Source organism: Chiroxiphia lanceolata, chromosome 10 (assembly GCF_009829145.1).
Source record: "Chiroxiphia lanceolata isolate bChiLan1 chromosome 10, bChiLan1.pri, whole genome shotgun sequence".
NCBI classification, from domain to species: domain Eukaryota; kingdom Metazoa; phylum Chordata; class Aves; order Passeriformes; family Pipridae; genus Chiroxiphia; species Chiroxiphia lanceolata.
The window spans coordinates 8,515,812-8,529,043 of NC_045646.1; the positions used below are offsets into that span (position 1 = coordinate 8,515,812).

General features: G+C 37.3%; 1 protein-coding gene across 2 annotated transcripts in view; it reads right to left on the reverse strand.

The window, feature by feature from the left end:
• DCUN1D1 (defective in cullin neddylation 1 domain containing 1) overlaps positions 1 to 13,232 on the reverse strand; it is a 27,033-nt gene continuing 13,801 nt past the window's right edge. For both annotated transcript variants that reach the window (XM_032698516.1, XM_032698515.1), the window contains exons 2-7: positions 11,775 to 11,991; positions 10,337 to 10,505; positions 9,650 to 9,780; positions 5,099 to 5,181; positions 4,764 to 4,860; positions 1 to 3,280 (exon numbers count right to left, since the gene is read on the reverse strand). In XM_032698516.1, coding sequence (XP_032554407.1) covers positions 3,201 to 3,280; positions 4,764 to 4,860; positions 5,099 to 5,181; positions 9,650 to 9,780; positions 10,337 to 10,505; positions 11,775 to 11,949 — 735 coding nt within the window. In that variant the 5' untranslated portion in view covers positions 11,950 to 11,991 and the 3' untranslated portion in view covers positions 1 to 3,200. The remainder of the gene's footprint in view (positions 3,281 to 4,763; positions 4,861 to 5,098; positions 5,182 to 9,649; positions 9,781 to 10,336; positions 10,506 to 11,774; positions 11,992 to 13,232) is intronic.

The window sequence follows — 13,232 nt, forward strand, 5'->3', positions numbered from 1 at the left end:
TTTAAATAAAGTGTGAATGACAAAAGTTTATTAAATGCATTCTTAAAAAATTATATCTTTCTTAAATAAGGACTTCTCAGCACGGATTTCGTTGTAAAACAGTTTTGAAGCAGGTCATAAGTTACTTATTAACAGGTCAAAAAAGTCACTTCACTACTGTAGGATGGTCTTCAGCCACATTTAAACCACTGCAGTGTGTGTGGTGTCTTCCTTCACATGCTAGGGAATGGCAGTGCCGAGGGCTGGGAACACTGCCTCCATGGGGACTTGTACACGTGTACAACAAGCAGTAGGCAAAGTGTTGTACCAGTTTTTAGATTTTTTTTTTCCCCAAAAAAGAAAAAACAACTTACCACAAAACTGTATTTTATGCAGAAGACAAGTATTCCATGCTTCCCCCCCCCACACTCCTTAAAAGAACATTCCAGAAATAAGTCTTACAAATAATACACTGAAACAATGCAGGAGAAGCCTCAGTCGTGGCAATTTCACTGGAGCTTTATTGCCTTTGTTGGTAATGAGAGGGATTGTAAGAAGTTACATTTGAACTTACAGAGATATGTAAATGACGGTTTTTTACTAAATATAATCTCGAGATTAAGTGTTTTATATCAGGGCACTTCTAATTTTGTACATTTTTTAATGTATAAAAAACAGGTTACAAACTTGATGTTTGCCTTCTTTTTTGTTTTTCCTTGACATTTGGCAAAATTAAATCGATCCATTTGTGGGGAGATCATCGAATTGAAGACGTAAGCACTTACGAATTAAAGCAATCCAAGGAAGCAACTGGCTGCATTCTTAAAAAAAAAAAAAAAAAGAAAAAAAAAAGAAAAAAAACCCACACACAAATATATAAAGGAAAAACACACATGGCCACATCCGAGCACGTTTCAATACAAAATATTCCCTGTAATCAGGCATTTTGTCCTTAAAACAACACCCTGTTAAATCAATGTTTCTTTCGACTTCAGTCATTTCGAAAAACTTTTAAGATGCCATGATAGCACAAATAACCCCTTTTCTGCAACATAATAAGTCAAAGTTTTATGTATTTCTTTATAATTACACAGTAATTATAAGCATGTAGTACCAAACTGATGACAACACTATTTTGTTGAAAAGATCTTGCATTCAAAAGGAATAGTCTTTAAAACACCACGGCATTTCGCCACTGCCCAATCTCAGACTTTTTGGAGGGACAAGTCTGTATTGGGATAAAAAGCAAGTCAGTTCTCCTCTCCAAACACAGCAATACTTGAACTAATCAATCTGAAACGGTACCAAAACCCTCAAGACAGAAAACAGCACGCCGAGATACCTTGTCGAGCTTTTTTCCACCCCACCCACCCCTGTAATTTAAAGTCCCCATTTATATTTACACAAAATTGAGAAAGGATATACTGAAAGCAGCAAAACACACAGTTTTTGGCATAGCCAATTCCAGTAGCTGGAGCAAGTTTGCAATGTTTTTGTGGAACTGTATTTTTGGAATCAATGCACAAGTGGATTTGCTAAAAGGGCACTGCTGGAAGGGGAGCCAGCCTTAAGGGCAATTTCAGAGAGTACAAATAAAAAATTTTCATCCGTTTAATATTTTTCAATTTTTCCCTAAAATACTTTTAGCATCTGCATAAAAGTGTGCTGCTGTTTAGTGCAAGTACCAATGACTCATCTCAAAAATAATTCTGGCCTTATCATGGCACTATTTAGAGCACAAACTCAACCCTCTCTCCTCACTTGTGACTCCGGTCTGTCTCCTCTCCTGGAGCTTGTTCTTTCCAGCTTGTTTTACACAGCAGGATTTATCAAATCTCTTCACAAGTAACTAAGTGAGGAGTAAAAGACCACAAAAGCAGCTCAAGAGTTCTTGTAATATTAAAGAATAATTGCATCTGATAAAACCTGCTTTAAACCAAATGAACTTGATTTAGTCAAATGCAGTAAGACAGTAAAAAGTAGTGATCAACAAAATAATTTAAACAAAGCCAGTGTAGTAGTTTGTATCTGATCTGTGCTTGTTTGGGAAAGCTTTACTCTTAATTTCTGTATTTGGCAACCACAGTGATATGTCAATTTAAGGAAAACTCAACAAAATAATTGAAAAAAGGGTGTCATCCATAACGGCAGTACCTCTATGTTACAAAGATTTAACTTACTTATCAGGATAATGGTTTCAAAACCTAGATTCACATCAAACTCACCAGCTTCTTGTACAACAGGGCCATTTGCTTCATCATAACTCACCCATAAAAGTTACACATCTCAATTTAAAATACTGTATTGTGTAGCAAACAGTTAAGACACAAATTCAGTATATTCAAGTTTTCGATTTCCACAGAAATGAAAAACCTTTCTTTGACAGACAGATAAGCATTTCAGAACTGCAATGAAATCTGATTTCTTAGACAGTAACCTAGGGAATATTGGATGCTATGAGGACACACACAGCTCATCTCACTGATGTCACTGAGGGCTCTGACATCACACGTGGGTGCTGTAAGTGCACAGAGTTGTGTCACAGCTCAGCTGCCCTCGCAGCCAGCTGGGCACGATCAAACCAGGCAGGGAGGCACCGAGAGACCCCAGGATCAACAACCTTGGGCTTTCTTGCTTAGTTCTGTATTTGTTTTTACCAGATACTCAAACTCACTTAGACAATACCTGCACTTTTCCAGGAAAGAAAAAACTCGGACCTAGGACACTTAAATATATCACTCTTGCAGGAAGTGCTCTCAGTACAGTCTTTTCAACCAGCCCCAAGTGTATATTTAAGGATTCTTTTAAAAATTGTTTCAATGTTGATCTGTATAATTCAGATGCCATACAACAGTTGTCTGATGATGACCAGCATTGTGCTTTATGTGAAACCAGAAACCTCAAAATAATTATAAAGCTTCTAGGACTTATGGGAGATGAAACTAGGGTGATCCACCAACAAAAAATAAATCCATGATGAAATCCACAATGTTGGAATTTTAACGGGCAAGAGTGGTCCAGACTAGAAGAAAAGCCCAAACCACCAGGAGAAGAATGAAATATGATATGGTCCAAGATGTATCCTTAAAGGTTTGTCTCAACCCTCAGCCATATTGTGAGGATTGATCTTCAGTTCAGTCCAGCCAGCAGAAATTGACTGTGCAATTTTCCATTTCAGGTATTTGTACAGACTATGTACACTCTAGAAGGGTCCTTTAGTGCTACACTGTCGTACTTTTTGTCCCAGCAATTTGAGGGCGTGCAAATTCCACAAAGTCATCAATAAGAACTGGCCATGCCCCTAAAAGATAAAAACACCACAACATAAGAACTCTGTTCAACAACCCATTCTTTTAAAAGCTTCAGTTCCAAACAAGCTCTTTACTTTCCAGTCTTAAACCAGGCAGAGTTTCTAGTTTAAAAAAATCAGAATTTTATTTTCTTGCTTGAAATTTAAGAGCTGGTTAAAGATTTCTGCTTCCTTTAAACCCATCTCTTTCAAAGGTCATCTTCCTGACAAAATAAAACAAAAAAAATGCCACCTCCATAAAAAAAAAAACCAACCTGACAATGGCACCAGGACTCCAACTTGACCTGCAGGATGGCAGTAGCTGCTAAAGGAGTGTTGAAGACTGGAAGGAGCAGTTCACGCTGTGAGCAGCAGCATAACAGAACATTCTACAGCATTTACTGCTCACAGTATGGTTTGCATGAATGCCAAGCTCATCATCTGTTAGAACCAGCACACTCAGCCACACCTGAGCACAGCCAAGCACACCCTGACAGTGTGATGCCCCAGAAGGCTCCTGTTACACTCCATACACTCCTCCACATTCCTCACCAGGAGGCAGGTGAAATACCTAACAATATTTTACACATTATGGGCAGCCAAAACCAAAGAGTCTCCAGTCTTGTACATGATGGTCACGTGAAGGTTAAAAATAATCATGGGTGGGGTTTTAGTGGGCTTTTTTCTCCTTCGAATATTTGTATTCCAAATCATTCAAATGTATTTTCTACCTTTAGTCTTTCTAAACTACATGGATTTATCACAGGCAGCAGCATTTTCTTGATGACAAGGGGAATGAGAACTGTCCATAATTATTAGATGAAGTTGTAGAAGTTTGCTCCCCTCTGCTCTGGAGGTATCACAAGTTTAGTCTGCTCCCCTCACTGAACTGATGTGCTGCCAAGCACTGAGGGTGATCAGCTGTTCTTGGCTACAGATGGGACTGAGAAAGATCGATACAGAAGTTTACAAGAAACACATTTGGTAGGAAGTGACTTACGTTTAGCAATCCCTGTGTGCTGCCAGCTTCACTTCTATATCCTTACATGGCCAACCCTCACATAAACTGAGGCAACCAAACTTAAAAAACATTCTCAGCTACAAAATGCAGGAAACCAGAGCACCCTACACAGAACTGCCTGGGCCATGGGTCAGTTCCTTGGATGAACATGCCAAGAACTGCTCCCACCGACAGAGAACTCATGGGGTTTAAATGCACAAATATCAGGGTTTGTCTCAATAAGAAAGAATTTGTGCCTGAGCTCATACAGAAGAAAAAAAGAAAATGGATTCTATGGAAGTTTCAGCATTTCTTTTTTAAACCTGCAGTAACAAACACATGTTTACAACATGCATTAAAGCAGCTCTGACTGGGCTTTAGATCACTGGGGATATTCTAATTGTGCTGTTATTAGACAGCTGTGCCAAAGCAGACACACATTAATGAATGTAGCATAAAACACAGAAGTTAATGAAAGAAAATGGAAATGTTTACCTTCCTCATCATAGTTAGACATATCATCTGCTATCATTGTACTAAAGTCTAGAAGAAGGTTCCAGGTATCCTTAGGAATTGATCTTTTATGATGTTCCTGTTCAGAGGGGTAGAAAATTTATATTTTTAAAAAAATAAATTAAAACCCTATTACACATTCATTTTTACTGTCTTAGACACATCCATATCCCCAAAACATATTTCTCTTGTACACAATATGAATATCTGGGATTTGGGTCAAGACAGTCTATTTCATCTACTTGATAATTTAAACATGTTTATCTTCCAAGTTTTGAAAATACTGCAATCCAGCTTATGTAAAGATTTAAACTTACCAACAAAAATTTGTTCCACAAGTCTAGAAATTTAAATCTTCCATTAAGTACTAAATTCCAGTAGGCAATGGCCATTTCTAAATCTGTAATATTAAAATATATTACTTTTAGAGATATACATATCAAATATATAATCTCCACAAGTATCTAACACTAGGATGAACTAAATATTCATAAAGGTGAAAAGATTAAACTAATGCAAATATACTCATGGATCCTTTACAAAAAGGCAACCATAAATAAAGTGTTACACAAGTATATTAGATTTTGATACTATTGAATATAGAACTGAAAATTGCCCATATTAATATCTAACATATCCAAAACACACAAGGACATTTCATGTGCCTTTTGCTATACAGCAATATGTAATTAAATATCAGATAAACATTTTTGGTTTAGAAATGTTACTGACTTGAAAAGCAAATTTGCAGTATTTTGTAGTGAGGTCTGCTTTCATTTTTTTAAATATATAAAATACAATTTACATAAAACTGGCCTTTTATGATTTCATTTTCAGAGCAACCTTATTATAGGTCCTGCCTTTGTAACAAGGCTTTTGTCAAGTGCTCATTTCTGCAATCAGATTTCCTTGGGAAAAAAAGATCTTTAAGTAGTGTCTTTAAGCAGACAGTTGATGGTGTGTTTGTTGGCATTATTTTGGTTGGGCTGGTTTTGGGGTTTTTTGTTGGTGGTTTGGGGTATTTTTTGGTTTGGTTTGGTTTTTTTCTTTTGTTTGTTGGGAATCTCTGCATCTTGCTTTTTTTTGTTGGTTTTTTTGTTTGTTTTGTTTTTTCCCTGCAGATTCCTGTGACATTTCTGCTTGCTTGGAATCAGTTTCTCAGGACGACTGAGAAATCTGACCTGACCCATTTCAGAGCAGCCTCTGAGGCACGGGTGCTGTTAGCAGTGCAGCAGTTAAAGAAAGAGCCTGGTTAGTCTGGCATGGAAGGGAAAAGAAAGACAACTCACCTCTCTGGCATGTGCCAAGGGCTAAACTGACATGCATTTACTGTTTAGTAGTGGCAGACAGTAACTTGTTAGCTGACAAAGGCAATTTAGAACCCAGATATGCAACTCTTTGCCCAGTGTCACCTGCATTACCAGGAATTACCAAGCAATTCCTCTGTGCTGTAGAACAAAACACTACTCACTGTGAATTCCCAAATTCAGTATCCTTAGCCAAATACATACAGTGACCCCAAAAGCCTGCCCATGTAAGCAGCCTCTTTTTTTAAAAAAAGCTCTTATATATTTTGCAGTCTAGCAAATTTGTTCCATAAACAATCCTCTTGTGAAAGCAAAGAGAAAAGGCACAGGATCAACTGCACCTCAAGAAAAAAAGAAAAAAAAAGCCCAAACCAACAACCCAACACCACCACTCCCTTCCCCCAGGATGCCCAAATATTTAAAAAAACCCGGGGAGGTAAATCTTGGAGATGAAATCAACAGCAAACAAAACAAAGCATGAAATCTGCACTGCTGAAGGGAAAATAGATGGTGATTGTGAGTTTCTGAATTGTTTACTATCTGAAATTAAAAGTTCTTTTTGAACAGCAGAGTCACATTATAATGCTTCTGAATAAAATTCATGAAGGATTTTCCAGCAACTGCAAAGGGGTGTGATTTCAGACAAAAGTGTAAGTCTGAGCCTCGAGAAGAAGAGACAGATTAGAAACAAGTCACTACTCCTCGCTAAATAAGCTGTATGTGAAAATGGCAAACATAATTCAAGACTGCAAAGGTTTGGTATCTCTCTTTAACAGAAGATTCAGATACAAAAACATGCATTTTAGCTCTCAACTAAAACTACTGTCTTTCTAAAAATTAACAGATACAAACTTCTGATGAAGCTGATCAGATCCTCAAGGAAACAGATTAGAAAACTAAGTTTTATTTACCTGTGCTGCATTAATGGTATGCTCACAGAAATGCAAGGTCTTTACAGTGATTTGTAAACAATCACTATAAACAAACTGTGCATTTTGACATGCTTATCCAGTTTTGAGATAATTCTTGTGGGTAAGCAAAGGCTGTTAAAAAATCTCAGGATACTGCAACTTCAAACTTATTGTATGAGTAGACATAATGCCCTGGGACAAACTACATATTTTAAAAGAAATTTTATGAAATAACAAAATTGGAAGTTAAAGATATAATTTTAGGTTTTCATAAATGTAAGAATGCTCAGGAAAATCCTCATGGATCAAACAGAAAAGCCTCCAAGTATATACTCCATTTTGAGTTTTATCCAGAGACATGCAAGAGAAGCAAACAGTGTTTGAGATGAACATCAGCTACAAGGGGTTCTCCAATGGTATGCAAATATCACAAGAACTTTTAAGACATCCACAGTACTTACACAGCAGTAAGGAATTACGCAGAGGAAACACATTTCCAGAACTGTGCCTGAACTACTGCACGTTTGCAAGATTAGAGACCAATATACATTAAAATCAATTTGTAAGTTCCTACAAGCAGTTATTCAGACACACCAAAATGAATTCCCTAACTAGGAGCACTTACTTTGCAGCACTGTACTTCTCCCAATATTCTTTTCCTTCAGGGTTTCCAGAATTACTCTGCCCTGTTGTAAATTCATGCCTAGAACTGTGTATTTATGAGCACCAAAAAAGCTCGTAAGCATCTGGATTTTAAGCTCAGTTCTACATCACTTCCAGACCCAGATTTGAAAACAAAAAGCAATCAAAAAACCCACCTTATACTATGTATATGCTATATAGATCTGAGAAAACTATATTTTGTCACTGTTAGAGCTTAACCTGCATAAAGAAGCTTTAAGATGAATGAGAAATAAAGCAAGGGAATTAGTTTTCCTGGTAAGTTATTTTTATGGAAGTCTGTTCCATCTGGGACACTCAACAGATTCATTTCTATACAGGACTTGTGAGGGATTTAGAAAAGGAATGCAAGTCTTCCTTGTACCTTAAAATATGGAAAAGAAAATAAAAGGTAAGTACTAAATCAAACAGTTCTGTTATTCTGAAGCTTTGAGAAAACTAACTAAAAAGGGTCATGTAATTATGGTACTGTTGCAATTTGTTCATTTCATTTTTACCACCTGTTTCTACAAAATGCTCCTTGTTGTGTAAAGCTGTTTAAAGATTGAAAACAGCATACAAATGTTACAATGGTAACAATTAAAAAAAAAAAAATCGAAGAACAAAACCCTGCAACCATTCACACTGCAGAACAAACTCTACACTGACACTTCCCACATCCTAACTTCTACCTTCCCACGTTTTCCTTGTTGTAGCAGCCTAAAAAAATTAATCTTTGTACAAGACATAAGAATCAGCACATTCATTTACTTGCATGATTCAGATTTGACTACAAGCATGCACAAGTATTTTTCTACTGCTTCACAGTACTCTGAAGCTTCTTTAAAGACAATTGAAAACAAAAAACAAGATACAGAAAGATGTTAAACAATGACACAGTTGAAACCAAGACACAGAGTTTTTGCTTATTTACTTATTTTTCAATACTTATTTTAAGCCAAAAGTTGGTCCATATATAAAAGCAAATAAAACTAAAGCAGAAGACTCATCTTTACACAGTCTGTGAGTACAAAGCTGTGGCAGTTTTCTGTGGCAGTATTAGGGCATTTTCTTTACTGAGGAAAACAAACTTACAAGTTGCCAAGGAAGAACCTACTGGTCTTTCAGTATTTTGCTTTCACTCAAAAGTAGAACAGTTAAGAAGTTAACAGCTACAGAATCATGAAATTATAGTTTATGGCTGATATCTCAATTACACTGTATATAAATTAATGTGCATTCTGGCTTTTTAATATTACTGCTTGAAAGAAATTTTTGTTCCCTCATTTTTTCTGTTTTGAGTAGACAGAGCTACAGTTTTTCAATTAGTTCCATCTGAACTGCGATGTTCTGAAATTATTTTTAATAAGTGACTCTTCCACTTCACCTGTTACACTAACCAAAGCCACAGTCGGCACATGAGCCCTGAAATAATGAAAAAAGCATTCAGTGAAATGAGGGGGGAAAAAAGCTGTAGGTAAACACCTATTACCAACAGCACAACAATAGGCATCAGGCCCAGGATACAGCAATCCATTTGTACTACTCCAATTCTATTTTGCCAAGACATTTGCAAGCATTTTTGGTGTTGCAAGAAACTGCACAAGTGTGCTTATTAAAACGGTTTTACAGCTTCAACTTATCCTAAAAGTAAAAATTCAATTAATCTGTTCAGTGCTGCAAATTCTAAGTGGTGCAATTATGTCTCTAATGTAAGACCATAATCCATTGTGCTTACTGAGCACTGCACACACACAGTGAAAGAATAAACCCTCTCTCATAAAATTTTGTAGCCTTTATTAATGATGCAAATATTTCTATCAATTTGAACACCTTAAACTGACAACTATCTTTCACAACACAGAGATGTATTTTATCCCAGGGGAGATTATCTTTCAGACTCACTGGATCACAACAGCACATTCACTTCCTGCTCTAATCAGCCATTTCCTATGTTTATGAACAAATGCTTATGATTAAGAATACATACCTAAACCTTTCTGTCCCGGGTTCTTTGCAAAGTTGAAAGTAAACTGATAAAAATCCTTAAATCTTCCTGGCTCTTTTAATTCTTGTTCCATTTTAGGAATCTGGGCCTTCAGTTTTTCTATGCTGTCACATCTGCAGTTTAAGAAACATGTTTATTCATGTATTATTCATTTTACCATGAAAATATGAGTTATAACATAAACAAAAATCTATGAACTGTTTGTGGAATACAACTATCAAAACAAAACCCAGGATGCCTTTAATGAGTCTGCACCTATGCAGCAATATTTCATTTCTTTGTTGTAATTTCTTCACATTGCATTTGCACATACTACCTGATACATCAGATCCTATAATCCACAAGATCTTTAGAAAAATGTGATAAAGACTGCTATGCTCTCAGAGAAAACTAAGGTATGCCTGACTGCAAACCAACATCCCTGCTTTACCACCCTGAGCAGCTCTGTGGCAACTGCCTGAAATGCTCACACAACCAAGGCAAGGGGCACTCAAAGCTCCCTCCCTTCTTCTCCAATTATCCAGCACACAGACAGCAGATGCATTTTTACAGAGGCAGATAAGTGATGCTGGACTCTCAAAAGTCTCTGAGAGGGCAACGTGACTGAGAATTCCCCAAAATAGGACACTGGATCACCCTGTCAACATCTAACACTTATTAAACACTTACCCCAGCTCAGTCATTCCGTCCATGAATTCCAGCTTTGAGAACTCACACTGCGTTGCAGCTCGGAATTTCCATGCAATGATGAGAACAGTAATGCTGGCTGGGTCAAGAGCTAGATCATCACAGAACTGCTGTATACCATCTATACCAATTTTATTTTCATCTTGAGGATCTTTGGGACATAAAAGTAAGTATCAAGAAAAACAGATATTTGAAAAAGCCAATCTGCTCAAATATATTTAAGGTAAGGAAACATTTTCAAGAAGCCATTTTTGGGATCAGCCTTTGTAAGCGAGTATTTTAAAAACAAAATTAAATTGTATTCTCAATGGTTAAGCTTTAACAATTGAGGCAGTTACTGCAATAAAGCCTCCCATACAATGAAGCTCATGTTATTTTCACTGAGAGACAAAGAAGCACCACAAACATTTGTTTTCTGCCTAATACTATGCATGATATTCTGACTCATTCCACACAGAGCACAGTGGTTCTCTCCCCCCAGGACACTTAATTATTGGCATCTTTGGTAAGGCTGATGATCTGTGTCTCATTATTAGCAGTTGTGCAGTGTCCCTTTGCAAGTTGTACTAATACCCAAATCTGCCCATCAACCACTACCCCAACTGTAGTTTTATGCATTTCCTGGCACCACCAGCATGCAGGAGATTGGACAGGGTAACCTCCAAGGGAAGTTACACTGCCCCATTACCGATGATTCCAAGTCAGCCAGTCACACTCCTCTTTCCACGGAGGAATCAACATCTGGTCTGGAAGCGAGATGCTCATATTTCAACTGCACTAACAAAGATCTACTAATGCAAGCCAACAAAGACTTCAGGAAAATGGTATTTGGATTATGCACACATATGAAAACTGACAGAAAACACAGCACTCAGATTTTTTCTAAGTGCTAAAACACAGGATTTGTTCTACTGCTCTGAATTCACTGCACTATCTGTGGTACGGTACCATCGGTACTGGCGATGTAACAGATAAAGAGGTTTTGTTTTCTGTTACACTCTGTTTGTAATTATCTGATAATAAGCCCAAGGTGAATAAAAATTAAGGTAGAATCCATCCCTGGTATGCCACCCTTCATTTTGTCAGGATCAAGTCCTGAGTGATGTGCTTTCCCCAAAAGAATCACCTGAAATCCTCATTAACCACTACAATTTCTCACTGCACACACAATTCCAGCTCCAGACCCTCATCTTGTATAAATGTACTTACACTTAGAGCACATAAAGCACCTGTATGTAATCCCTGTGAAGCAGAAGCCTACACATATTCCCCTTCTAACTTGTATTATCAGTCATAGAAAAACAAAGCTGAAAGACTTGGTTAAGATTTCCCAGCACAGGAGCACAGCAGCACTAATACACCGTAATGAAGAATATATACGTACAACAAGGAAATAAGCCTTAAAATTCAGGGTACTCACCTTTGTATCTGTTATATAGTTGTTCTAACTTCTTTCTGTCCAACGATCCTTTAACACTCTCTCGTATATAAAGTTCAGGATTTTGGAAAAAGTTGTCTGTTGCAACATCTAACTTCCAGTCATTTTGAGAGAGACAACTCACTGCTGTCTTTTCACTAGATTGTGTGAACACCATAAACTGACGCACTTTATCCTTCTGTGATGATTTCAACTTGTTCTAGTGAAAACAGACAATACTGTAAATAGAAATATTTACTGGAAGAAAAAAACAAATAAATGAAATATCAGTCCTGTCTATGTTTTTTTAAATCAGGACTTCTATAATTTTCCCAAGCAATTAAGATATCAAAATATTTGATTAACTGGCTCCGAGGCTGGGTCAGAGCAGGCTGTTGAGCAGCTCACCATCCCTGAGCAGGAGGCTGGTGTCCATTTGCTCCCAGCTATTGCAGGACCAGGGCCAGACCTGGAACAGGATCTCCTGAAATACCCCTTGATGGCAACAACGGACTAGGCTGGGTCATCCATTTCAGGGAGCTACACACTGAAATACCTTAAAGACTTTTTTATTTTTTTTTAAGACATTTTTCACTTTGAAAGTCCTCAACTCCACCTACATAATTTGCAAAACATTCCTGTGAGGAGGCATTGTCTCCATTTCACAGGTGCAGCAACTGAAGCTAAAAAAAAAGGGAAGGTAATTCTGCCAGAGGCGGGTGGGGGAGTGAGTAGCCAAGGTGAGAGCTCTGAATTCCAGGCCTCCTGCCCAGACCCAGAGACATCCCTCTGCTCTAGCACAGAACTGAACAGAGAACTTGCTGCCAGTAACTGATCAGCAGAGAGGGATTCCCAAGAATATTTTTCATGAGGAGAAGCACAGTTAGTATTTCAAGGGTATGAGTTACCCAAAACTAAGTGCTGATCAGGAAAGAGCAAACACACAGATCCTGAGCTACATCCAAATTCAGTTTCAAAGTTCACTCAATGCAGTCAAAGCAAAAGGACTCTCAACACTACAACTTGGTAAATAAAAGTTCCAACAAAATTTTAAGTCAGGACTGGACTTCTTACATGGTGCAAATATTTAATTTTTCATTTACCTTGTATTCAACCAAAACTTGCACGTTCTGTTCATTATTGTAATTTCGATGGCTCCTTCTCAAGGAGTATGGGGAAAAAGGGCAAAGAAAATCCCAAGACATGATAAACTATCCTCAGCCAAAGAATGAATGGTTTAGGAGCAGTATGAGCTCAAGCTCTTCATTCTGAAGGATAATTAGTGTCCAAGCACATTATCATTAAAACAAAGAATTAACGCTTCAGAACACAAATTCATCTGTCCTAAAAGTCAGATACAGCTTTCTGTGCCTTGATAACAACGAGTGTGAACACTATTATTTGTAAGAATAGTGAAATTACCAGCTCCAGGGTTATACCCTTAAAAAAAAAATACAAGAG